Raw genomic sequence first — 26228 nt, 5'->3', positions numbered from 1 at the left:
CTTATTATAATTCCTTTGGATGGTAAGTTAGGTTGTTTGAGAGTTTGCTTGTTTCTTTTTTTTTTTTTTTTTTTTTTTGCAGTACGCGGGCCTCTCACTGTTGTGGCCTTCTCCCATTGCAGAGCACAGGCTCCGGATGCACAGGCTCAGCGGCCATGGCTCACAGGCCCAGCCGCTCTGCGGCATATGGGATCTTCCCGGACCAGGGCACGAACCTGTGTCCCCTGCATCGGCAGGCAGACTCTCAACCACTGTGCCACCAGGGAAACCCCTGCTTGTTTCTTGAGGTAGGCCTGCAAAGCTATAAACTTTCTTTTTAGAACTGCTTTTGCTGCAACCCATAGATTATGGAAAGTTGTATTTCCCTTTTCTTTTGTCTGGAGGTATTTTCTGGTTTCCCCTTTGATTTCTTCATCAACCCATTTTTTTGTTTTGTTTTGTTTTGTGGCATGTTGGTTAGTCTCCATGTGTTTGTGCTTTTCCCATTTTTCTTCCTGTAGTTGTTTTCTAGTTTCATACCTTTGTGGTTGGAAAAAATGCTGGATGTAATTTTTATCCTCTTAAATTTGTTGACACTTTTTTGTGGCCTAGAGTGTGATCTACCCTGGAGAATGTTTCATGTGCACTTGAAAAGAATGTGCATTCTGCTGTTTGGGGATGGAATGTCCTATAGATATTTATGAAGTCTAACTGGTGTAAGGTGTCATTTAAGACCATTGTTGTCTTATTGATTTTTATGTTTGGACAGAATGTCCATTGATGTGAGATGCTAAAGTCTCCTACTATTATTGTATTTTCAATATCTCCCCTTATGTTTGTTAGTATTTGCATTATATAATTAGGTGCTCTTGTATTATGTGGATATATGTTAATGAGTGTTATATTCTCTTGTATTGATCCCTTTATCACTATATAATGCCCTTCTTTGTCTTTTGTTATAGACTTTGTTTTAAAATTTATTTTGTCTGAGTATTGCTACCCTACCTTCATGTCATTTCCATTTGCTTGAAATACACTTTTTCCATTCCCTCACTCTCAGTCTGTGTGTTTTCAGCTCTGAAGTGTGTCTCTTGTAAAGAGCATATAGATGAGTCTTTTTAAATCTAATCAGCCACTCTGTCTTTTTATTGGAGCATTTAGTCCATTGATATTTAAAGTGATTTTTGATATGTATGTACTTATCGCCATTTGTTACTTGTTTTCTGGTTGTTTTTGTAGTTCTTCTCTGTTCTTCTTTTCGTTTCTTTCCCCTTTGGTTTGGTTTTCTTTAGTGGTGTGGTTGTGTTACTTTCTCTCTAGTTTTATATATCTATTGTAGATTTTTGACTTGTGGTTACTGCAGGGTTCATATATGTTGACCTATAACTATATTTACTTGTTTTAAACTGGTAGTCATTTAAGTTCAAATGAATTATAAAAGATCTACATTTTAAAAATCCCCCCACCCACATTTTGTTTTTGGTGTCATATTTTATATCTTCATGTTTAACTCTTTACTGTTTATTGTAATTATAGTTGATTTTACGATGTTTTTTCCTTTAATCTTTGTACTAGCTTATGTAAGTGATTGATCCTCAGCCTTTACTATATATTTGCCTTTACTAGCAGACGATGGAGCTGAACATGAGGGCTGTGACAAAGGAGAAGAGGGCCAGGTAGATGAGGCCCTCGACGCCATCGTAGCAGAAGCCTGTGAGGGCCTGCATGTAGTCCTGAGGGCAGGCGGGAATGGGGACGGGGACACAGACGCCGAGAGAGAGAGAGAGAGAGAGAGAGAGAGAGAGAGAGAGAGAGAGAGAGAAAGGAAGAGAGGAAAAGAAAGGTTTTTTCCTTCCTTTTCTTTTTTGTTCATCTTGGGTGATTTCCACTACTCTGTCTTCTAGATTGCTGACTCATTCCTCTGTATCATCAAATCTATTGATTCCTTCTAGTGTATTCTTTATTTCAGTTATTGTATTCTTCAGCTCTGTTTAGTTCTTTTTTTTAATTTATTTTATTTTTGGCTGCATTGGGTCTTCATTTTTGCATGTGGGCTTTCTCTAGTTGCAGCGAGTAGGGGCTACTCTTCCTTGTGATGCGTGGGGTTTTCATTGTGGTGGCTTCTCTTGTTGTGGACCATGGGCTCTAGGTGCTCGGGCTTCAGTAGTTGTGGCTTACAGTCTCAGTAGTTGTGGCTCGCGAGCTCTAGAGCTCAGGCTCACTAGTTGTGGTGCACGGGCTTAGTTGCTCCGCAGCATGTGGGATCTTCCCAGACCAGGGATCGAACCCATGTCCCCCACATTGCAAGGCGGATTCTTAACCACTGTGCCACCAGGGAAGCCCTGTTTGGTTCTTTATATTTTCTAACTCTTGTTGAAATTCTCGTGGTGTTCATCCATTCTTCTCCCAAGTTCAGTGAACACCTTTATGATCATTACCATGAATGCTTTCAGGTAGATTGCTTATCTCCCCTTCATTTAGTTCTTTTTCAGAGGTTAAGTCTTGTTCCTTCATTTGTAACACTTTATCTCCTCATTTTGCCCAATTCTCTGTGTTTATTTCTGTGTATTAGGTAAGTCAGTTACCATTCCCAATCTTGGAGAAGTGGCCCTATGTAGGAGATGTTCTGTGGGGCCCAGTAGCATGCTCCCCTCTGGTCACCAGAGCTGTATGCTCTAGGGGTGCCTCCTATGTGTGCGGCATGGGCACTCCCACTACAGCAGGACTGACTACTATGGGTGTGCCGGTAGGTGGGGTTGGCCCCTGGCCCAGTTGGCTACAAGGCCATGCCCTGTGTGGTGACTGTGGGCCCACTGGAGGGTGAGGTAGACTTCCACTCTGGTTGGCTGTGCAGCCTGGGGTGGGGCATGAGGCTGCTGCTGGCCTATTCCCATTGGTGGGCAGGGCCTTGTCCCCAGCGCTACTAGGCTAGAGGGAGGATTCCAAAATGGTGCTTACCAGTGCAGGTGTTATCATGGTAGAATGAGCTCCAAAAATGGCTGTTGCCAGCATCTCTGTCCCCAGGGGGAGCCCAGTTGCCTTCTGCCTCTCTAGGCTGCTCTCCAATATCAGCAAGTGAGACCGACCCAGGTTCCTCTCAAGCTACTGCCTCTGTGCTGGGACTCAGAGTGTGTGAGGTTTTCCATTTGCCCTCTAATAGCCCTCTTGCTCTCCTGAACATAAGGCCCACTGGTTTTCAAAGCCAGATGTTCTGGGGTCTGGTCTTCCCAGTGCAGGACCTCTGGGATTGGGAAGCTTGATGTGGGGCTTGGACCTCTTACTCCTTGGAGAGAATCTCTAGGATTGCGATATTCCTCCCGTTTGTGGGTTGCCGACCCGGGGGAGTGGGTCCTGACTATACTGCGTTTCTGCCCCTCCCATCCATCTCATTGTGGTTCCTTCCTTGTCTAGTTGTGGGAAATCTTTTCTGCTAATCTTCAGGTCATTCTCATAGATAGTGGCTCAGTAAGTACTTTTAGTGTTGGTGTATTTGTGGGAAGAGGTGAGTTCAGGGTCTTCCTTCTCCACTGTCTTGGCCACCTCCCCCCATATACTTTTTTTTAAAACATCTTTATTGGAATATAATTGCTTTACAATGGTGTGTTAGTTTCTGCTGTATAACAAAGTGAATCAGCTATACATATACATATGTTCCTATATCTCTTCCCTCTTGTATCTCCCTCCCTCCCATCCTCCCTATCCCACCCCTCTAGGTGGTCACAGAGCACCGAGCTGATCTCCCTGTGCTATGTGGCTGCTTCCCACTAGCTATCGGTTTTACATTTGGTAGTGTATATATGTCCATGCCACTCTCTCACTTGGTCCCAGCTTACCCTTCCCCCTCCCCGTGTCCTCAAGTCCATTCTCTAGTAGGTCTGTGTCTTTATTCCCATCCTGCCCCTAGGTTCTTCATGACCTTTTTTTTTTTTTTTCAGATTCCATATATATGTGTTAGCATACGGTATTTGTTTTTCTCTTTCTGACTTACTTCACTCTGTATGACAGACTCTAGGTCCATCCACCTCACTACAAATAACTCAATTTCATTTCTTTTTATGGCTGAGTAACATTCCATTGTATATATGTGCCACATCTTCTTTATCCATTCGTCTGTTGATGGACACTTAGGTTGCTTCCATGTCCTGGCTATTGTAAATAGAGCTGCAATGAACATTGTGGTACATGACTCTTTTTGAATTATGGTTTTCTCAGGGTATGTGCGCAGTAGTGGGATTGTTGGGTCATATGCTAGTTCTATTTTTAGTTTTTTAAGGAACAACATTAAATGCACCAACATGCTAATTATAGGGGTCCCAGAAGAAGAAGAGAAAAAGAAAGGGACTGAGAAAATATTTGAAGAGATTATAGTCGAAAACTTCCCTAATATGGGAAAGGAAATTGTCAATCAAGCCCAGGAAGCACAGAGAGTCCCATACAGGATAAATCCAAGGAGAAACACACCAAGACACATATTAATCAAGCTATCAAAAATTAACTACAAAGAAAAAATATTAAAAGCAGCAAGGGAAAAATAACAAATAACATACAAGGGAATCCCCATAAGGTTAACAGCTGATCTTTCAGCAGAAACTCTGCAAGCCAGAAGGGAGTGGCAGGACATATTTAAAGTGATGAAAGGGAAAAACCTACAACCAAGATTACTCTACCCAGAAAGGATCTCATTCAGATTCGACGAAGAAATTAAAACCTTTACGGACAAGCAAAAGCTAAGAAAATTCAGCACCACCAAACCAGCTTTACAACAAATGCTAAAGGACCTTCTCTAGGCAGGAAACACAAGAGAAGGAAAAGACCTACAATAACAAACCCTCCTGTATACTTTAAATCATCTCTAGATTACTTATAGAACCTCATACTATGTAAATGCTGTATAAATAGTTGCCAGCATGTTGCTAATTCAACTTTTGCTTTTTGAAATTTTCTGAAAAATTTTTTCCAAGTATCTTTGATCCACGGTTAGTTGAATCTGCAGATGCAGAGGGTCGACTGTATATGTGAGTGTGTGTGCGTGTGTGTGTATATACACACACGTGTGGGCCTCTATTTCCAGACTCTATTCTTTTCCATTGATCCACATCTATTCTTCACCCCTATACCTCACTGGCTTGATTACTTCAGCTTTATATAAGTTCTGAATTCAATAGTATGAGTTTCCAACTTTGTTCTTTTTCAAAATCGTTTTGGCTTTTCCAAGTACTTTTGTTTTTCCATATAAGTTTTAAAATCAGCTGGGCAGTTTCTACAATGCAGCCTGCTGGCATATCAATTAAGAATGCTTTGATGCTTTTGATCCATTTGGTAGAATTAATCTCGCAACAATGAGCCTTCTGATCTATAAACATGGTATCTCTCTCCATTTACTTAGAACTTTGATTTCTCTTTTCGATGTTGTGCATGTAGTTCCTGTCCCTTTCTAAGGTGCTGCCTGGGCTCTAAGGAGGCACTGGCACGCCTGCACCTCGTTTGTTCTCAGGCATCTCAACTTAAGCTTTTATTGGCCCCTTGTCACCCCTTCCTTGGAACACGCTGCTGTCAGTCTTCCATCTCAGTGAATGGCATCTCCCCCTACTTAGTTGTTCAAGCTGGATAACTGGGCTTCACCACTGAGACCATCCTGATCCCATCTCCCCACAGCCAGAAACAACTCTGCCTCCAAAACACATTTTGAATCCATCCACTTCTTTCCATCTACATTTTACCATCCTTGACTCAGACACCCCATCTCCCGCCTGGATTATGCAGTAGCTCCCTCATTTTTCTTACTTCTACTCTTGCTCCCTCCCTCTCATGCAAGTGTTCTCTACCCAGAACCAGACTGATGTTTTTATAATGTAAATCTGATCATCTTACTTTGCTTAAAACCCAACAAGGGTGACTACTACCCTTACAATAAAACCCAAATCCCTTTTTATGGGCTTTGCCTACTGCTCTCACTCAACTTGTTTCGTGACCTTCCTTGGGCCTTGCCAACACCAAGCTCTTTTTAACGTTGGGGGCTTTGTACATATCTTTTCCTGCCTGGAGTGGTCTCCCCACAATCTTTGCCTAGAGAACTCCCACTCATGTTCAGGTTTTATTTTAAATGCCATCTTGCAAATCAAAACCACGATGAGATACCACCTTACACCTGTCCAAATGACTGTCACCAAAAAGACAACAAATAACAAGTGTTAAAGATGTGGGGAAAAGGGAACACTTGTGCACTGTTGGTAGAAATGTAAATCGGTGCAGCCACTGTGGAAACATTATGGAGGTTCCCCCCAAATTAAAAACCTGCCATATGATATAGGAATTTTTTACTTCTCGGTATTTACCCAAAGAAAATAAAAACATTAATTTGAAAAAATATACCCACCCCAATGTTCACTGCAGCATTATTTACAGTAGCCAAGATCCGGAAGCAACCTAAATGCTCATCAATAGATGAATGGAGGGCTTCCCTGGTGGCGCAGTGGTTGAGAGTCCGCCTGCCGATGCAGGGGACACGGGTTTGTGCCCCGGTCCGGGAAGATCCCACATGCCGCGGAGCGGCTGGGCCCGTGAGCCATAGCCGCTGAGCCTGCGCGTCCGGAGCCTGTGCTCCGCAACGGGAGAGGCCACAACAGTGAGAGGCCCGCATACTGCAAAAAAAAAAAAAAAAAAAAAAAAAGATGAATGGATAAGGAAGATATTATATATATATATATATATATATATATATACACAATGGAATATTACTCAGCCATTTCAAAAAAAATGAAAATTTTCTATTTGTGACAAAATGGGTGGATCTAGATGGTATTATGCTAAGTGAAATAAGTCAGAAAAAGTCAAATACTGTATGATCCCCTTTATATGGGGAATCTTAAAAAAAAAAAGAAAACAGATTCATAGATAGAGAACAAATGGGTGATTACCAGAAGGGGATGGTGGGGGCAAAAGAGGTGAAGGGGATTAAGAGGTACAAACCTACAGTTATAAAATAAGTCATGGGATGTAATACACGGCATAAGGAATAGGTTCAATAATATTGTAATAACTTTGGAGACAGATGGTTACCAGACTTAATCATGGTGATCATTTCATAATGTATGCAAATGTCTAATCACTATGCAGTACACCTGGAATTACCATAATATTGTTCCTCAACTGTATTTCAATTTTTGTCCCTTAAAATTTACCACCTTAACCATGTTTATGTGTATTTTGCCACAATAAAAAAATTGGGGAGAAAAAGGTCATCTCAGAGAGGCCTACTCCTCAGAGCACCCTGATTTTTTTCTTTTAAAGTCTGTAATGTCTGCTTATTTATTTTTATCCAAATAGCTTTCTGACCCACTTCATGGATGCTGAAATGAAGCTGTTTGAGGGCCCAGTTATGGAAATTCCAGGTGTCACTGCTCCCCCACCCCCACCAGAGTTTGAGTGGAACCTGAGGGTGAGAGCTCCCGCCCATGGCTGGGCCAACAGACCTAGCGTCCTGTGCTTTTTGTGTCCCCGTGCTGGCGAGGGAGGCAAGAGGCTCTCCTGGCCCCTCAACTCTGGCCCCTTCCAGCCCCCAGCACATCCTGCCCAGCCCTTCCTTCTGCGTCCTGCTGGCGGAGCCCTCAGACACCCCTGGGACCGATTTCTTCTCCCTAGGCCCCAGGTGCCTCCGTTCACCATTAAGGTCAGCCCCAGCTGGTGGGCACCCCGACTGGGGGCGAGGCCGTGACGTTGCCCCACCTCTGCAGCCAACCCAGCAAGGGTGTGAGGCTCCCCAGACGCACAGGCGACCCGAGGTCACACACCCGGCGGGTGGTCGTCGTGATGCCTAGGGCCCCGCACTCCGTGTGGGCGCGCATCACGACTGGGCAGTGGCAGCCAAGAGTCCTAAGCCTAGAAAAGCCGACCGTCGCGGGCTACCGTGGGAGCAGGCGCTGGTCTGCGGAGGCCGGGCGGGGGCGCAGATGGGGAGCTTCAGGCCACGGGGACAGGCGGCGGGACCCGGGTGGGGCAGAGGGCTCCGGCGGGCTGGGAGTGTGTCAGGGTCGGGCCAGGGGGCGAGCCCGAGGGTGGGTGCGGGCTGGACGGCAGAAGGAGGGCTCCGGGGCCGCAGAGGGGCAGAAGACTGGGGTGGGTGCGTTCGCAGGGACCCCCTGCTGGACCCGCTGTGGGGTGGGGAGGGAGAAGCAGCTGACTGGGGCTGGGGGGAGTCACGGGGAGGGAGGGTCATGAGGCTGGTCTGGGGAGTGTTGAGCTCGGTCCCGGGCTCCGGGGTGGGCTCCTGGGCCAGCTGCAGTGGGACCCTTTAGAGCGGGTTGGTGGCGCCACGCCTCCCCTCCTCCCCACTAAAAACGTCTCTGCCTCCCAGCTGCGTGACCTTGGGCTCTGTTAAATGGGCTTATAACATGCCGAAGTGGTAGGTGTTTTCAAAGTAGTAAATAAGATACTTCGTGCCAAGCTGCTTAGTACTTGGTCCTGGTTTACAATCTCCACACTCCCCTCAGGCCTTACCTCCCCTTATGTGAGGAGCAAAGTGAGTCTCTTAGAGACTAAGTAAACCACTTGGGGGTCCCACAGCAGGGGAGTGGCCCCTGGGATTCCAAGCCAGGTCAGCTCAGAGCACAAGGCTTTTGAGGGATTCTGGCTGAGGGCGTGTCCTGGATGCCTCGTGGAGGTGCTGGGGCTGGTTCAGTCCTGTCCCCTTGGGCCAGTTCTCTCACTCTTGGGCTTCAGTTTCCCCATGTGTTGAATGAAGGAATAGCAGAGCATGGTCTCCACGACTGGGTTCTGCGGGGGGGCCTGGATGCTGCTCTGGGGGGCCGTGTGCAGCCACACCTCCAGGTGCAGGGCCACAACTTGGCTCTCTCAGCTGGTCCCTTACACTGCTGCTGGTTCTGGCACTTGGGACTGGGCAGTGGGGGTCAGGCCAGCTGTGGAGACTTCCTGGGTCCCGAGGATTTTGGTTTCATGTAGTGCAGGACCAGGCTGGGCTGTGGCCTCCTGAGCTTGTGGAAAGTGGGCTCAGGCTCGGGGTTGGGGGGGGGCGGGGGATGGAATGGGGCCTCTCCCCTGACGCTCTGATGGGCAAGTGGCCAGGCTGAGGGCCTGGGAGCCCTAGAGCTGCCCCCCCACCCCATGAATAGTCTCTTCCTAGGGAAGTGAGGCTTCCTACAAGGCCTCCCCTGAGCCCCGTTGCCCACACACCCCTGTGCTTGGTCTTGACGTGGTCCCAAGGCTGCCTGACCCTGAGCTACCCCCTCCCTTACATCTCTTTACCTTCCTCGGGGACTTCTGCAGCCCCACCTCTCTCCCTTGAACCCCCAGCCCTGCAGGGACTACTGAGCTGCCCAGGCCAGTGCTGAGGGCGCCTCAGAAGATGACGATGCCCACGGGCTGAGGAAGGCAGGCCTGATGACCCTTAGCCACCCCCTCACCCTGTCTGGTTCACCCTCTCTCCTGCGTGGTATAGAGCTGGTGGCTTGATGGGGATGGGTTCTGAGAGCACCATGTCTGAACAATGCCTGCAATAATAAGCTGGGTTTCTGGAAGATTCTGTGGTTGAACATAGCCTCTGGGCAGGCCCTCCCTGAGCCAGGCAGAAGGAATGGTTCCTGGGATAGCAGGTGGCACTGCCTGGGACTTTCCACATGCAGGACCAAGGAAGGGGCTGAGCGCCAGCTGTCTCCCCCAACACCCCCCACCCCCCAGTATTCACCCTGGTTGGGTGCTGCCTTAGCCTGGTTCCAGGCCCAGGCCTCCACCTGTCACCGGAATCCATCACGTTCTGTGGAGCCTTGCAGCTTACAGAGCTCTCTCACCATGTTGTCTCATGTGGCAAAAGTGCGATGAGGCCCAGGCTGCTGGGCCTGTTTACAGGAGGGCTGCTCCCGGATGGGAAGATGAGTGGGCGGGGGAGCATGGGCTCAGTCCCTGTGTCTGAGCGGGCCTCTGCCTCCCCCTGACTGGCCAGTGGGGAGTAGTCCTGGTGCCCTAGTAACAGGAGAGGAGCCGGAGGAAGCCACTGTGGGCAGATCTGAGGTGGGTCCCCTGCCTCTGAATGTCCACTCTGTGGAGGGAGGGCATCAGGGCCCCACCCCCAGGCCATCTCAGGGAGCCCCTGTCCCAGGGACTTTTCTGGGTTGAAGCTCCAGAAGCCCTTGCTGCTGTCCTAGGACACAGTGGGATTTGAATATGGGCCATCCTGTCTGGGGGCCACCAGACCCCCAATCCTGTCTTCCCACTTGGCATCCCTCAGCAAGGTCTTCAGGGCCAGGAACACCCCTGTCCCTTGTCAGGCAGAGGAGAGATCCCCACGCTGAGTCACCCTCCCCCTCCGGGTCTAACCTGGCCCCTGCATCCCAGGGGGTTGAAACCACTCTAACATCTTAACCGCCACCCCCCCCCAAAGAAAAAAAGGCCCAGCCAAAGCCCAGGTCAGAAAAACCATTCTTGTTGGTTTAGTTATCAACCTCATCTGGGAGGGCTGGGGACTTGAAAACAGGAAACGACCCGGGATGGGGTTTTGTCACTTCACATACATACACGTGCGCCCACGCATGCACTCGTGCTGACCACATCCACAGCAAGTGGGCCCTGGAGGGGTATGTGTGGAGACACTTACTGGAAGCCTGAGAATAAAACAAGCTGTGCAAAGACAGTGGACCACCAGGACACACACCCAACAGAAGGGGGTTCTAGGGGCCCAGGAGAGGAGAAAGGCAGAGTGGACTTGGGGTCCCTCTCATCGAACTCCTAACGCCCCTCCATGGCTCTGCGCCCCAGACAGTCCGGTAGCGGGATGAGGTCGGTGCCGGCGTGGAGAGGCCCCTTTTCTGCTTGAGCGTAGAGTCGGTTCTCAACAGAGATGAAGCTGCTGCGAGTGGAGGCCGGCAGGGGTGCCCAGGGGACGGGGCTCTGGCTGGGGAGCGGCGCCCACCTGGGTAGGGGCTGGGGTGGGAGGACCCGGTGCAGAGTTGCCGGGCTGAAGTAGCTGGTGTTGATGGTGGCATAGGGGATGTGGAGAGAGGTCAGGGAGGCTTGGCCGGCTGCCTGCAGGGGAGACGGGGAAGGAGGCTCAAGTGAGGCTCCACCTCGTGGCTCCCACCTCCAGCCCCCTCCATTCCCCTCTCCAAAGCCATCCCCCGATCCTCACACTTGCTCTCCTCTGTGTCTGGGGGCTGCTGTGGCTGGGTGGCTGAAGCTTCATGACAGACCTGGGAGAGAGTTAGGAGGGTCAGAGGCAAAGCATGTGGCTGGCCCAGTGCCGTGGGGATTTGGATCAGCAGGGGCTGGGTCTCACCAGTGCCTTTGCCGACGCAGGAGGTAGAGGAGGTAGACACAGCCAAAGAGAAGGACCCCCGAAACCCCCAAGATCCCAGCCAGGTCAGCTCGCAGCATGGTGGCTGGAGTAGGAGCAGGGAGCCCTGTGCACAGGGAGAGACATACTGGTTAGGTGCCTGGCACCCCCAAGTCCCTCCCTGTCCTCCCAGGGCCCCCTCTCCTCATCAGCCCCACCTTGGTCTGGGCTGAGGGAGATGTTCCCACAGGCCTCCTGGGAGCCCTCGGGGAAGGAAGTAAACTTGCAGCAGAAGGTGGTGTTGGGACTGGAGCTTCTCCCCTCGGACTCTTCCAAGGTGAGGGAGATGCTGGTTCTGGTTTCCCAGTGGGCCCGGCAGGCAGGGTTCCAGTGCTGGGTGCCGAACTTTGGGTGCAACACAGCCAGCGTGCTCCCTCCGGCACCATCGGGGCCCCCGTAGCTTACAGTCACCAGGGAGACAGAGCCAGATCCCAGGAATCCACAGCGGACAGTGAAGGACGGGGACTCGGTGGCCTCCATCTGAACCTGCACCCACACCTCAGGAGTCCCTGTGGGATATGGGCACAGGAGCTAGGACCCAGGCCTGGGTCTCTGCCCCATCCCCATGGCCTCTGCCTCTCTCTGGCCCCCACTCACCAGCAGTGATGCAGAGAGTCAGCAGCGCCAAGAGCAGGCCCAGGGCCCGGGGCCTGTCCATGGCTCCCCTCTGGCCCAGGCTCTGGGGGCTGCCGTGGTGGGGACAGCACCTGTGTTTCCGGTCTCATCGCAGGAAGTTTTTACGTGTGAGCGGGCCCTAGGAGCGCTGCTTGGTGCTGTCCGCAAACCTGCCCCACTTCCTTCTCTGTCTTCCTCAGGGTGGTGAATCCAGGGTCGAGGACCCCCTCCCTCAGGAGACTTAAAGTGACAGTGACAAGGTTTTCCCTGTCCCCAGGCTGTGCTGTAGTGTGAGCAGGCTGGTGGCTCAGGCTCCCTTCCCAGCCCTGCCTTAGGGTACCAACCCTGGGCAGGCTCTGGGGAAGGGCGGGAGGGGGAAGGGAAGAGACGCCACAGGGGGACCTGAGATGTCCTTCCCGTGGGAGGGAGGGCCCCCCTTGTTTCTCCTTAGGAAGAAGGCTCTGACACCCCTCTCACCCCCAGCTAAGGGGTAGGGAAGTGGTGGAACTTGGGAAGAGGAAGACCTGTAAGCAGGAGAACCAGCAGGGGAGCTGCCTAAGGGGCAGGCACAGCTTGACCAGTGGCTTGCCTATGGAACTCTGCCCCATCTGCAGCCTTCCTTCCCACAGCTGAGGGCAACTGGTTTCTAGCTGCGAAGGCCAAAGGCGCATAGCCACCTGTGACTCTTCACGCATCTCCAGCCCATCAGGAAATTCTGAAGGCTTCCCATCCTGACCACCTGACCTCTTCTTACCACTCCCACCTCTCGGACACAAGCCATCTTTCCCCGCAAAGTGTTGCTGTAAATTGCTTTCCTGTGTATGTTCGTTTACAGAATGAAAATTGACCAGCATGCTGCTGTAAGCAGTGACAAGTGATCAGAAGGCTTTGTGTCCTGTCTCATCCTGTGCTGAGCTTGCATCTGGAGTGAGAGTAGCTTGGTGAGCTCAAGCTTAGAGCCACGGGTCTGTGTTGAGGACTCCTGTCCAGGGTGTGGTGAGAACTGAGAGGTGGCCCCACCTCAGGGCTGTGGTCCCCTGAGGCCTGCCCTGCACACATGCCCCTGACTCAGTATCTCTTCTAATCCTGTGGTGTTAGCCAGTCGGCCTCTTAAGTAAACTCTACCACCCCATCCACACCTGAGAGGCTGGATAAGCAGGGCCTCCAGTCACTTCACTGCTCCCAGCCCAGGTAGCATTCATTCTCTCAACCCTTTGAACTTCTCTCAGGCTCGGTGTGCCAATCTCCAAACCTGACTCTGACCCACTCTCACCACTTCCTCCACTACTGTTCCCGACACAGGGGAGGCCTGTGCAAAACCCACCCACTTCAAGGAGGCCCAGCCCAGCGTGGGTGCCAAGCAGCTGGGCACGTGGGGCTGCCAACCTCAGTCTCCCTAGCCTGGAAGACCCTTATCTTCTCCCCAGTTTGCAAGGGTCAGATCAAATCCCACCCACTCCAGGAAGCTGAACTGAGTGAGCTTTTCCTTCTTGGACAACCATTGCACAGATAGCGGGCCCTAGGTGGTGGCTCTTTTATTAACCTCCACACAGTCCAAGTACACATAGAGGAGCTCAATACTGGGTGATCAATGGATGAATGAAAAGCCACGGCACGAAGTTAACTACTCACAAAATTTTCCATTTTTTTTAGTCTTGTAAGCCACGTTGTTCCCAGTAAGTTCTCATTGTATAAGATTCAAAAAACAGAGTAGAAAACATTACTGTTTTTCACCAGCCTGCCCATTCCCTTTTCCCTCCCCATTTTAATTTTCAATAAGGCTAAAATTATCAATCTTTTATTGTTTCTGGATTTTGTGTATTGCTTAGGAGGGCCAAATTATAAAAATAACTTTATAGGTTTCTTTTTATGCTTAACTCTTATGAGGGTTTATTTTTAGCCCATGAATAATTTTAATTTGGAGGTGGTGTTATTTTACAATTTAGGTGGACAGCCAGATGCCTTCAAACTACTTGTTGAATAGTCACTTGCCATCTTTTAAATTTATTATTATTATTGATGTATAGTTGAGTTACTAGTTTCAGGTGTACAACACAGTGATTCAAATTTTTAAGTAATTATACTCCACTTAAAATTATAAAATATTGGCTATATTCCCTGTGCTGTACAATCCTTGAAGGCTTATTCTTTTTTTAAACTGAGGTACAATTAAGGTACAAAATTATACAAGTTTCAGATGTACAACACAGTGATTCACAATTTTACAGGTTATATTCCATTTATAATTATTATAAAATATTGGCTATATTCCCTGTGTTACACACTAGATTGTTGTAGTTTATTTATTTTATACATAGTAGTTTGTACCTCTTAATCCCCCACCCCTATCTTGCCCCTCCACACTTCCCTCTCCCACTTGGAACCACTAGTTTGTTCTCTATATCTGTGAGTGCTGCTTTTCTACTATATTCACTAGTTGTATTTTTTAGACTCCACATATAAGTAATAACATAGAGTATTTGTCTTTCTCTTTGTTTATTTTTGGCTGTGTTGGGTCTTTGTTGCTGCGCACGGGCTTTCTCTAGTTGCAGCGAGCGGGGGCTACTCTTCATTGGGGTTTGCAGGTTTCTCATTGCGGTGGCTTCTCTTGTTGGGAGCACGGGCTCTAGGCGCGTGGGCTTCAGTAGTTGTGGTGTATGGGCTCAGTAGTTGTGGCTCGCGGGGTCCAAAGCGCAGGCTCAGTAGTTGTGGCGCATGGGTTTATTTGCTCCACAGCATCTGGGATCTTCCCGGACCAGGGCTCAAACCCATGTCCCCTGCACTGGCAGGCGGATTCTTAACCACTGTGCCAGCAGGGAAGTCCGTCTGACTTATTTCACTAAACATAATACCCTCCAGGTCCATCCACACTGTTGCAAATGGCAAAATTTCATTCTTTTTTATGGCTGAGTAGTTTTCTATTGTATATATGTACACCACACTTATTTATCCATTCATCTGTTGATAGACACTTAGGTTGCTTCCATATCTTGGCTATTGTAAATAATGCTGCTATGAACATTGGGGCGCTTGCATCTTCTCAAATTAGTGTTTCATTTTCTTTGGATATATGCCCAGGAGTGGAATCGCTGGATCATATGGTGGTTTTATTTTCAGTTTTTTGAGGAACCTCCACACTGTTTCCACCAATTGGCTGCACTAATTTACTTTCCCAACAACAGCGTACAATGGTTCCCTTTTCTCCACCTCCTCACCAACATTTGTTATTTGTGGTCTTCTTGATGCTAGCCATTCTGAAAAGTGTGAGGTGATAACTCATCGTGGTTTTTATTTGAATTTCTCTGATGATTAGTGATGTTGAGCATCTCTTCATGTGCCTGTTGGCCAATATTTGTCTTCTTTGGGAAAATGTCTATTCAGGTCTTCTGCTCATTTTTTAATTGTTTTTTTAAAAAAAATATTGAGTTATGGGACTTCCCTAGTGGTCCAGTGGTTAAGACTCCGTGCTCCCAATGCAGGGGGCCTGGGTTCGATCCCTGGCTAGGGAACTAGATCCCGGATGCCACAACTGAAAGATCCCGTATGCCACAACGAAGATCTTGCACGTGGCAATGAAGATCCCGCGTGCTGCAACTGAGACCTGGCGCAGCCAAATAAATAAATATTTTTTTAAAGTATTGAGTTATACGAGCTGTTTATAAATTTTGGGTATTAATCCCTTATCAATCATAAAATTTGCAAATATTTTCTCCCATTCAGTAAGTTGTTTTTCTGTTTTGTCAGTGGTATTTTTTGCTGTGCAAAAGCTTTTAAATTTAAATAAGTCCCACTTGTTTATTTTTACTTTTATTTCCTTGGCCCTTGGCAAAAGATTTAAAAAATACATTGCTATGATTTATATCAAAGAGTGTTCTGTGTTTCCTTCTAGCTTTATGGTTTCCAATCTTACGTTTAGATCTTTAATCCATTTTGAGTGTATTTTTGTATGGTGTGAGAAAGTGGTCTAATCTCATTCTTTTACATATAGCTGTCCAGTTTTCCCAGAACCACTTATTGAAGAGACTGTTTTTTCCCCACTGTATATTCTTGCCTCCTTTGTCATAGATTAATTGACTGTAAATGTATGGGTCTATTTCTGAGCTCTCTCTTCTTTTCTGTTGATCAATGTGAATGTTTTTGTGCCAGTACCATACCATTTTGATTACTGTAGTTTTGTAGTATAGTCTGAAGTCACAGAGCTTGATACATCCAGGTTTGTTCTTCTTTCTCAAGATTGTTTTGGCTATTTGGGGTCTTTTGTGTTTCCATACAGATTTTAGAATTATTTGTTCTAGTTCTGTGAAAAAAAAAGTCATTAATATTTTGATTGGGATTGCACTGACCTTATAGATTGCCTTGGGTAGTATGATCATTTTAATAGTATTCTTCCAACCCATGAACACGGTATGTCTTTCCATCTGTTTGTGTTGTCTTCAATCAATTTCTTTCAGCAGTGTCTTAGTTTTCCAAGTACAGGTTTTTTATCTCCTGAGGTAGATTTATTCCTAGGAATTTTATTCTTTTGATATGACTACAAATGGGATTATTTCCTTAATTTCTCTTTCTGATAGTTTGTTGTTAGTGTAGAGAAATGCAGCAGATTTCTGTATTTTAATTTTGTATCCTGCATCTTTACTGAATTTGACGAGTTCTAGATTTTTGGTGGCACCTGTATGATTTTCTACATATAGGAAATCATTAATCATGCCATCTGCAAATGGTGACAATTTTACTTCTTCCTTTCCAATTTTGATGTTTTTATTTATTTTTCTTTTCTGATTATTGTGGCAAGAACTTCCAATACTATTGTTGAATAAAAGTGGTGACAGTGGGCATCCTTGTCTTGTTTCTGATCTTAGAGGAAGTGCTTTCAGCTTTTCACTGTTGACTATGATGTTATTTGTGGGCTTATCATATATGGCATTATATCAAAGTATATTCTTATACCCATTGTGGAGAGTTTTTTTTTTTTTTTTTTTTTTTTGGCAGTACGCGGGCCTCTCACTGTTGTGGCCTCTCCCGTTGCAGAGCACAGGCTCCAGACGCACAGGCCCAGCGGCCATGGCTCACGGGCCCAGCCGCTCCGCAGCATGTGGGATTTTCCCGGACCAGGGCATGAACGCATGTACCCTGCATCGGCAGGCGAACTCTCAACCACTGCGCCACCAGGGAAGCCCAGTGGAGAGTTTTTATCATAAATGGATGTTGAATTTTGTCAAAAGCTTTTTCTGCATCTATTAAGATGATTATATGATTTTTATGCTTTAATTTGTTAATGTGATGTAACACATTGATTTGTAGATACTGACCCATCCTTGCATCCCTGGGATAAACCCCATTTGATCATGGTGTATAATCCTTTTAATGTATTGTTGGATTTGATTTGCTAGTATTTGGTTGAGGATCTTTGGATCTATGTTCATCAGTGATATTGGCCTATACTTTTCTTTCTTTTTTTTGTGATATCTTTGCTTTTGGTATCAGGGTGATGCTGGCTTCATAGAATGAGTTCAGAAGCATTGCTTTCTCTGCAAATTTTTTGGAATAGTTTGAGAAGGTTAGGTGTTAACTCTTCTCTAAATGTTTGGTAGAAGTCACCTGTGAAGTCACCTGGTCTTGGTCTTTTGTTTGTTGGGAGTTTTTTAAATTACTGATTCAATTTCATTAGTGATCATTGGTCTGTTCATATTTTCTGTTTCTTCCTGGTTGAGTCTTGAGAGATTGTACATTTCTAGGAACTTGTCCATTTCTTTTAGGTTGTCCATTTTATTGGCATATAGCTGTCTAGTAACTTTTTATAATCCTTTGTACCTCTGTGGTGTTGGTTGTAACTTTTCCATTTTTGTTTCTGATTTTATTGATTTGGGCACTCTTTTTTCCTTGATGAGTCAGGCTAAAGGTTTATCAATTTTATCTTTTCAAAGAACCAGGTTTTAACTTCAATGATCTTTTCTATTGCTTTTTAAATCTCTATTTCATTTATTTCTGCTCTTTATGATTTCTTTCCCTATACCAACTTTGAGTTTTATTCTTCTTTTTGTAGTTTTAGGTGTTAGGTCAGGTTGTTTGATATTTGTTTCCTGAGGTAGGCTTACATCACTATAAACTTCCCGCTAAGAACTGCTTTTGCCATGTCCCATAGATTTTGGATTGTTGTGTTTTCATTTCCATTTGTCTCCAGGTACTTTTTAATTTTCTCTTTGATTTGTTTTCATTGACCTATTGGTTATTTAGTAGCATTTGTTTAGCCACCATGTGTTTGTGCTTTTTGCAGTAGTTGATTTCTAGTCTCATAGTATTGTGGTTGGAAAAAATACTTGATATGACTTCAATTTTCAAAAATTTGCTGAGACTTGTCTTGTGGCCTAGCATGTGATCTAACCAGGTGAATGTTCCATGTGCACTTGAAAAGAATGTGTATTCTCCTGCTTTTGGATGGAATGTAATATATATATAAAGTCCATTTGGTCCAGTGATTCCCTGATTTTCTCTCTAGATGATCTGTCCATTGATATAAGTGGAGTGTTAAAGTCCCATACTATTACTGTTACTGTCAATTTCCCCCTTTATGTCTGTTAATATTTGCTTTATGTATTTAGGTGTTCTATGTTGTGTGCATATATATTTTTATTCATTGTTATTGGATTGATCCCTTGATCATTATGTAATGTTCTTGTCTCTTGCTCAGCCTTTATTGTAAAGCCTGTTTTGTCTGATACAAGTATTGCTACCCCAGCTTTCTTCTGATTTTCATTTGCATGGAATACTTTCCATTCCCTCACTTTGTGTATCTTTAGATCTGAAGTGAGTCTCTTATAGGCAGCATATATACGGGTATTATTTTTGTATCCATTCAGCCACTGTATGTCATTTGATTAGAGCATTTAGTCCACTTACATTTAAAGTAATTACTGATAGGTATGCACTTATTGCCACTTTCTTAATCGTTTTCTGGTTGTTTTTGTAGTTCTTTTATTCCTTCTTCTTTTGTCCTATTCCTTTGTGAATTGATGACTATCTTTAGTGTTATGTTTGAATTCCTTTCTATTTTTTGTGTATCTATTACAGATTTTTGGTTTGTTATTACCATGAGGTTTACATATAGCAATCTATATATGTGTGATTAAGTTGCTGATCTCTTGATTTCAAATGCATTTTAATATCTTTTTGTTGTGTACCCTTTAACTACTTATCGTGAGCATACATGATTGTACTACTTTTGCCTTTTAACCTTCCTAATAGCTTGTATGTGGTTAACTTACTACCTTTCCTGTGTATTTACCTTTACCAACGAGCTTTTTCTTTTTGTAATTTTCATGTCTCTAGTAGTGGGTTTTTTTTTTTTTTTTTTTTTTTGCTTAGGCAAGTCCCTTTAACATTTCTTGTAATGCTGGTTTGGCGGTGCTGAACTCGTTCAGCTTTTGCTTGTCTATAAAACTTTCGATCTCTCCATCAAATCTGAATGAAAACCTTGCCAGGTAGAGTATTCTTAGTTGTAGGTTTTTCCCTTTCATCACCATATCATGCCACTCCCTTCTGGCCTGCAGTTTCTGCTGAAAAGTCAGCTGACAGCCTTATGGGAATTCCCTTGTATGTACCTTGTTCCTTTTCCCTTAGTGCTTTTAACATTGTCTAATTTTTGCCATTTTAATTACAATGTGTCTTGGTGTAATCCTCTTTGGGTTGATCCTGTTTGGGACTCTGTGCTTCCTGGACCTGAATGTCTGTTTTCTTTCCCAGATTATGCAAGTTTTCCACCATTATCTCTTCAAATATGCTTCCTGCCCCTTTCTCTCTCTCTTCTCCTTCTGTTCTGGGACCGCTATACAGTGTGTGTTAGTGTGGTCCAGTTGTACTGTCCTCACTTCTTTTTATTCTTCTGCAGCAGTTGCCACTACTGTCTTCCAGCTCACGGATCCATTCCTGTGTTATCACTTTAATCTACTGTTCTTTCTGGTGTATCTTTCATTTCAGTTATTAAATTCTTCATCTCTATTTCATTCCTCTTTGTATATTCTTTCTTAAAAACTTCTAACTCCTCACTCTGTTCATCCATTCTTCTCTGAATTTCTCTGATCATCTTTACAATTGTTACCTTCAACTTTTTATTGAATAAATTGCCTACCACCTCCACTTCACTTAGTTCTTCTTCTGGGGCTTTATCTTTTTCCTTCACTTAAAACATGTTCCTCTGTCACCTCGTTCTGCCTGATCTGTTTTTATTTCTATGTAACTGCTAGATTGGTTACATTCCCTGACCTTGGAAAAGTGGAGTTTTGTAGGAGACGTCCTATACATCCCAGCAGTGCACTCCCCTCTGGTCACCAGGTCTACATGCTCTAGGGGTGCCCCCTATGTGGGCTGTTGTGGCTAATTACCATGGGCAGTCTGGTAGGCAGAGCCGGCCCCCAGTCCAGGTGGCTTCTAGACCCTGCCTTGCGCAGAGCCCATCAACTAGTTGGGGCCGGGTCACAAGGCAGCTGGTTGCAGAACCCCAGGGGGCCCCAGGAATCTTGATGTTGGTGTCAGCTGGCTAGCTGGGTGGTGCTAGATCCTGGGTTCTCCGGCTAAGAGGCGCAAGGTGTCCCAGAGCTGAAGCTGACCTGCTTGTGGGCAGGGCCAGGGCCTAGGGGATGCTAGGGCTGGTGCCTACCTGCCTGCTGATGGGTGGCCTAGGTCCTGCCATGGCATGCTGTGGTCTGTGGCTAATATCTACCTGCTAGTGGGTGGGGCTAGTGAATGCTCACTGGTGTGAGGTTGGTCCTCAGCCTAGTGCCAGCTCACTAGTACGTGGACTCAGGGCCCAGGGTGTCTTGGGACTGGTGCTTGCCAACTGGTGGGTGGAGCTGGGTCCTGGGTTTAGTGTGAGGTGAAGTCAGGTCCTGTGCCCCCCAGTGGACACTGGCTGTGAGCTCAGAGGGTCTTAAGGAAACCTTCCTGCTGGTGGGTGGGGCTGCCCTGGACCCCAATCTGGCCCACCAGTGGGCGGACACCAACCCCAGGACCACCCCAGCCCTGCAGTTTGCTATGTCAGGACCCAGCCAACATACCAGCAGCAGACGGGTACCAGCCCCAGAACCCCCTGAGCCATGGCTAGTTGCTTGGCCTGAGATATCCCCGAACTGGTGCCTACAGGCTGTTGGGTGTGAGGAGCAGTGGTGGGGCTAGGTCCCAAGGCTAACGAACTGGAGGGAGAATTCCAAAATGGTACTTACCAGCACCAGGGTCCTTGTGGCAGAAGCAGCTCCCCAGAATGGCTGCTGCCAGCATCTAGGTCCCCAGGGTGAACTCGTTGCGTTGCCTCCTGCCTCTCCGGGAGACTCTCCAAGATCGCACGTGGCTCTGACTCAGGCTCCTTTCAAATTACTGCTTCTACCCTGAGTCCCTGAGCATGTGGATTTTGGGTGTACCCCTTAAGAGTGGAGTCTCTCTTTCCCACAGCCCTCTGGCTCTCCCCAAAGTAAGCCCCTCCAGCCTTCCAAGCCGTTCTGGGGGATTCATTTTCCCAATGGCTGGGGAGCCTGATGTGGGCCTCTGAGCCCTTGCTCCTTGGGGACAACCTCTGCAACTGTAATTACTTTTGTGTTTGAGGGTTGCCTGCTCCGGCGGTATAGGTCTTGACTATACTCCAACTCTGCCTCTCTTACCCATCTTGTGGTTCCTTTTTAATATCTTTAGTTGTAGAAGATCTTTTCTGGTAGATTCCAGTCTTTTTCACCAACAGTTGTTCTCTAAATAGTTATAATTTTGGTGTACCCATGAGAGGAGGTGAATTCAGCATCTTCCTACTCCATCTTGGTCAAATTCCCTCAGTCTCTTGGTGTCTTAATCATAAATTCTCACAAATGGGTCTACTTCTGGATTCTCCTTCCTAATCTATCCATTGTTTTGATTATTCCTGTGTCACTATCAAATGGTCCTAAGTAGAATGCTTTTACATTTTGATATTGAAGGTACTCATCCTTTCTCAGTTTCTTGGCTATTCCTGAACAGTATCCAGAATTTTGAGCTCTGGAGACACAAAAGGTCATTAAATCTAACTACATGAGCCCTGTATTCATCATTGTTGGCCTCTTTCCTCTTTTGCCTTGAGGTACAGGTTAGACAACACAGGTCTGGTTAATGGCCACCTCCTGCTCTAACATTTCTTGGTGAAATCCCTGCAGCCACAGCCCAAGTCCTGCTGCAGAGAAAATGGCCCTTGTGGTCAGTCTCTAGAATTAGGCCCTTGAGGCTTTGAACTGGTGCCAGAATTTCACAGCTCTTAAATATTAGGTAAAGCAGGAATAGCCCACCAGGGGACCACACTCTACTTGAGTGTAACTGAGAGGATTTTAGCATAGGTGCAGCACTCTGCTCATGACTGGCTCAAGCCCTCTCTTAGTGAATCCTGGTGACCATTCTTTTATATGAGACATTCCTCATTTGAGTTTGTAGCATGAGACTCATTTATTTTTACATCTATTTTAAATGTGTGTAATAAGCCACTTAAGTTCCTGCATCAAAACAATATAAATAGAAGATAATATCTGAGTATACACTACATGCTAAATTTGTAACTATGAAGCTAATATATGTGAATCACTCACAACAATCACCTTAAGAGGAAACACTGTTCAGCATCACAAGGCTAGTAGTACACAGTGAACAAAAATGTAGCTCCAGAACCCACACTATTAACCACCATGCTGAGCTGCTTCTCCCAGTGGAAAATTTAAATTGAATTACAAGGTTTTTGTCACAAAAGCCAGCAGCCCCTGCCACGTCAGCGGAGAACCTGTGCTGAGTTCCCAGATCGGGATGCCTCCCCCTCCTGATGTGAGCGGCTACAGCACCAACACAAGATGCTTTACTTTTCAGCTTCTACTGCACACTCAGCCCCATCACTGGGTCTAATCTGCTGAATTAAATATATTTTCCTTCAGGTTTCCCCAGGATTCTGGGCTCCTGTTCTCTAGTTTCCTGAGGTTCACAGGTTCATCTTTGGTGAGTCTGCTGGTTTTCTCACTGTTTCTCTGCTTCTTCCTGACCACACTCTTCAGTGCCTATTTCTCAGCCATCCCAACTAAACACACAGGGTTTTCAGTGAATCTGTGCTGAAGAGTGACTTGTTCTGTGGACCCTTTCCAGGATCGCAATGTTCCACCCTATCCCCTGGGAAGGAACTATAGAGCTCAAGTAAGACTTCAAAATGTTTTCATGTGAAAATACCTCACCCCCGCAACCTCTCATGTCATCCAAGCACAAATTCTTCTTTCATCCTGTAACCCCCAGGGTCAGTGTTGACTGGAGTTCAAAGGACAAAGTGAAGACTTTAAGTGTCACTTAGCTGAAGACTTTTCTCAGCAATCTGGAAAAACCCTGTTCACTTTATAATTTAGGAGAGAACAACAACTCACCTTCTGGCAGAGCTCATGGTCACAAGGGAAGAAAAAGTCTTACTGAAAAATATTTTAAATGATTTAAAAGCAATGATTCAACAGTAAGATTAACAGGCCATGCACAGCAATGCCAGTTCCCTGAAAAGCATTCCTTGCTGTCACTTGTCAACATGGGGAAGGTTCAGCCTGTGCAGAGGCCTCCACCTCTCCTGCTGGAACTGGCCTCAGCTATGGTTCCATCCTGGCCTGGGCCTGACCAGCTGGTGTTGCTGCTCATGAAGCCCACAGCCCTGCCTCTGCCAGCACAGGGCTTACTGGCACAAAACGCTTCAGAGCTGTAGTTGTCAAGGTGGGGCATTTGCACTGCACATGGTACAAAATATCCACTGGCGTCATGCAGGAAAAATTAGTATTTCTAATTTTTAAAGATAACAGTAATAAAAAGTTAACTTCATTGTATTTTTAAGTGACACTGGTACCCTCACTGGGATCCTCATGCCATGGTTCACCTCTAACAAGATCAGTATCCTAAGGTCAGAGAGGCAAATTCAAGATTATGACCAACTGCAACTTATGTGCTACAGGATGTAATGGTTTTGTGGTCCCAAACAGTATATACCCCCTTTAAGAATGCTGTTATTTGAATTTGGAAATCATTTTCTGACCTGTTGACAAGTCTTCCAAATGAAGAATCTCAGTGGGTTTTGACTCATTTATTTAAAAAGTAATAAATGCAGCCAAAGAAGCACCTATTCTACTTGGATTTACATATGTTTGAGACATACTCTTTTCAGTTATGAAGGTCAGTTTATTTTGAGAGTTTTTAATGAAATTTCAACTAGAACTTCAGAAAATGTTAAGCCATGATTTTAAAATTGTTTCTCAAAACAGGCGGAGTAGAAAGACGTGAGCTCACCTCTTCTTACGAAAACACCAAAATCACAACTGCAAAACAACCACTGACAAAAAAATGCTGGAACCTACCAAAAAAGATATCCTACATCCAAAGACAAAGAAGAAGCCACAACAAGACGGTAGGAGGGGTGCAATCGCGATAAAAATATTTCTCACTTTGCTCAGTACAACGTTTCTTTTAGAGCAAAAGTGTTTTTTGTACTGTTAACCAATAAAATACTTAAAAACATTTATTTCACCATAAATTCATCCATTACATCTTAATGTGTATAATAAATAAGTGCTAAATTTTAATATATAAATAATTTTTAAACTGATAAATATGTCCAAACTTCTGGCATCTTATGACTCTAAGGTTCTGTTTCAGTTCCTAGTGCTACGTAGCAAAACTAGTGGTGTAAACAGCATTGTTTTATCATGCTCATGGATTCTATGGGTCAGGAATCTGGAAAAGGTACAAGAAAGATGGCTTGTCTCTGCTCTCTGATGCCTGGGACCTCAGCTGGAAGACTCAAAAGCTGGGTGTTGGGATCATCTGATTCACATCTGAACCATGTCTTGTGGCAGATGCTCAACACAGGCTGGGACCTCAGCTAGGTCTGCTGGAGGGACACCTACATGTGGCCTTTCCATGTGGCTGCTTGGGCTTTCTCACAGCATGGTGCTTGGGTGCCAAGAGTAAACATCTCAAGAAACAGGACGTGGAAGCTACCAGTTTCTTCAAGGTCTGGGCTTGGAAACTGGCCCAGCTACACTCCACCATATTTTGTTAATCTAGCACTCACAGAGCCCATATTCAAGGGGAAAGGACTTAGTCCCAAACTCTCAATATATTAAGAGTGGCAAAGAATTTGGGGAATACGTTATAAAACTTGCACAGATTCTAAGGTTGGGGCTCTATCTACCACACTGGTCTGTCAGCTGCATAAACATCTCCACATTTACAGAGCTTCCAACTTTCTCTTTTGATCTTGTGAAGTACCAGCTTGGCAGGCATTTAATAACTTGGGACTCCTCTTCCCCCTCCTGGATCCCTAGTGACCTCTACCTCTATATCTCTACTTTAGTTTTCCCACTCTGCTCCCAGATCCCACAGAAAAGCTCCGCTCTCTGGAACTGTTCCACTGAATACAGGCTAAAGATCCCCAGGGCACTGGTAGGCTGCCTTTCTAAAATGAGACTCACAAACCCAACTTCTAGCTTTTATTTGGCAGGGAGGGAGGGGGAAAGAAGAAATGAGCTTGCTTGGCTGAGTGACCTAATCACAGGAAATCATGGATCCTCCTGCAGAAACCCCTAGACTAGCTGGATGACTGTGTCCAGCCTGGGACACCACACAGTGAGAACTTGAAATTACAGCAGATGCCCAGGACAGGGAAGAACTCGAAGTCCTATTTAAAAGGAGAGGCTGAAGAGTTCCTTAAACCACAGAAGGAAACAGTGAAAGCAGAAAGAGACGACAGTGTTTTCATGTATTTGACTGCTTGTCAGAGGGAAAGGAGAGAACAGAGGCGCTCTGCTGTTCCAGGAAGCAGAACAAGAACAAGTCAGAGTTTTAAGGAGTCCAGCATCCGGAGGCTATTTTGTGGCAGTCTGGGTGAGAGATGATAGCAAGTACCGAGAGAAGAGAGAGATCTGAGACATTCTGGAGAATAACCTGCCAGGACTTGGTAAGGAACTAGCTAGGGAAGGAAAGGATGAAGGAGACAATGGTGTTGAGGATTTGGGGCTGGTCATTCAGAATAACTTCTAAGTTTCTTCCCAACTCTCAGATACTGAGATTCTATAAAAGTTCAAACTATGACAGGTGTCTCTGGGATGAGGGCATGAAATTATCCCTGGAAAGAACCTTTGAGTGAAAGCTGCCAAGATATGTGGACTGGCCTGGCCTCAGTGGAGGTGAGACGGGTAGGTGCACCCTTCAGCCGATCAGGATGCTACTCTTACCTTCCCTCTTCAGCATAAACTGTCTCCACTAGATAAACTACTCAAAGGCA

At 46.0% G+C, this 26228-nt stretch overlaps 1 protein-coding gene and 1 long non-coding RNA gene across 2 annotated transcripts; one reads left to right on the top strand and one right to left on the bottom strand.

Annotated features, from left to right (window-relative positions):
- On the top strand, positions 1-24404 carry LOC309832888. Its single transcript, XR_014297719.1, has 3 exons — positions 1-287; positions 22861-22921; positions 24208-24404. It is a non-coding gene; the product is annotated as an uncharacterized lncRNA (long non-coding RNA).
- On the bottom strand, positions 10717-12030 carry PVRIG (PVR related immunoglobulin domain containing; the record flags this gene model as incomplete). The annotated part of the gene is made up of 5 exons (XM_082670592.1): positions 11918-12030; positions 11479-11829; positions 11264-11387; positions 11117-11177; positions 10717-11013 (listed from the first exon to the last, which is right to left on the bottom strand). The coding sequence occupies exons 1-5, from the start codon at positions 11976-11978 to the stop codon at positions 10717-10719; spliced, it is 894 nt and encodes a 297-aa protein (XP_082526718.1). The 5' UTR covers positions 11979-12030.
- Positions 24405-26228: the final 1824 nt, after the last annotated feature.

This window comes from Grampus griseus (genome assembly GCF_964374135.1).
Source record: "Grampus griseus genome assembly, chromosome: 14".
NCBI classification, from domain to species: domain Eukaryota; kingdom Metazoa; phylum Chordata; class Mammalia; order Artiodactyla; family Delphinidae; genus Grampus; species Grampus griseus.
This window is presented reverse-complemented; position numbering and strand designations above follow the sequence as displayed.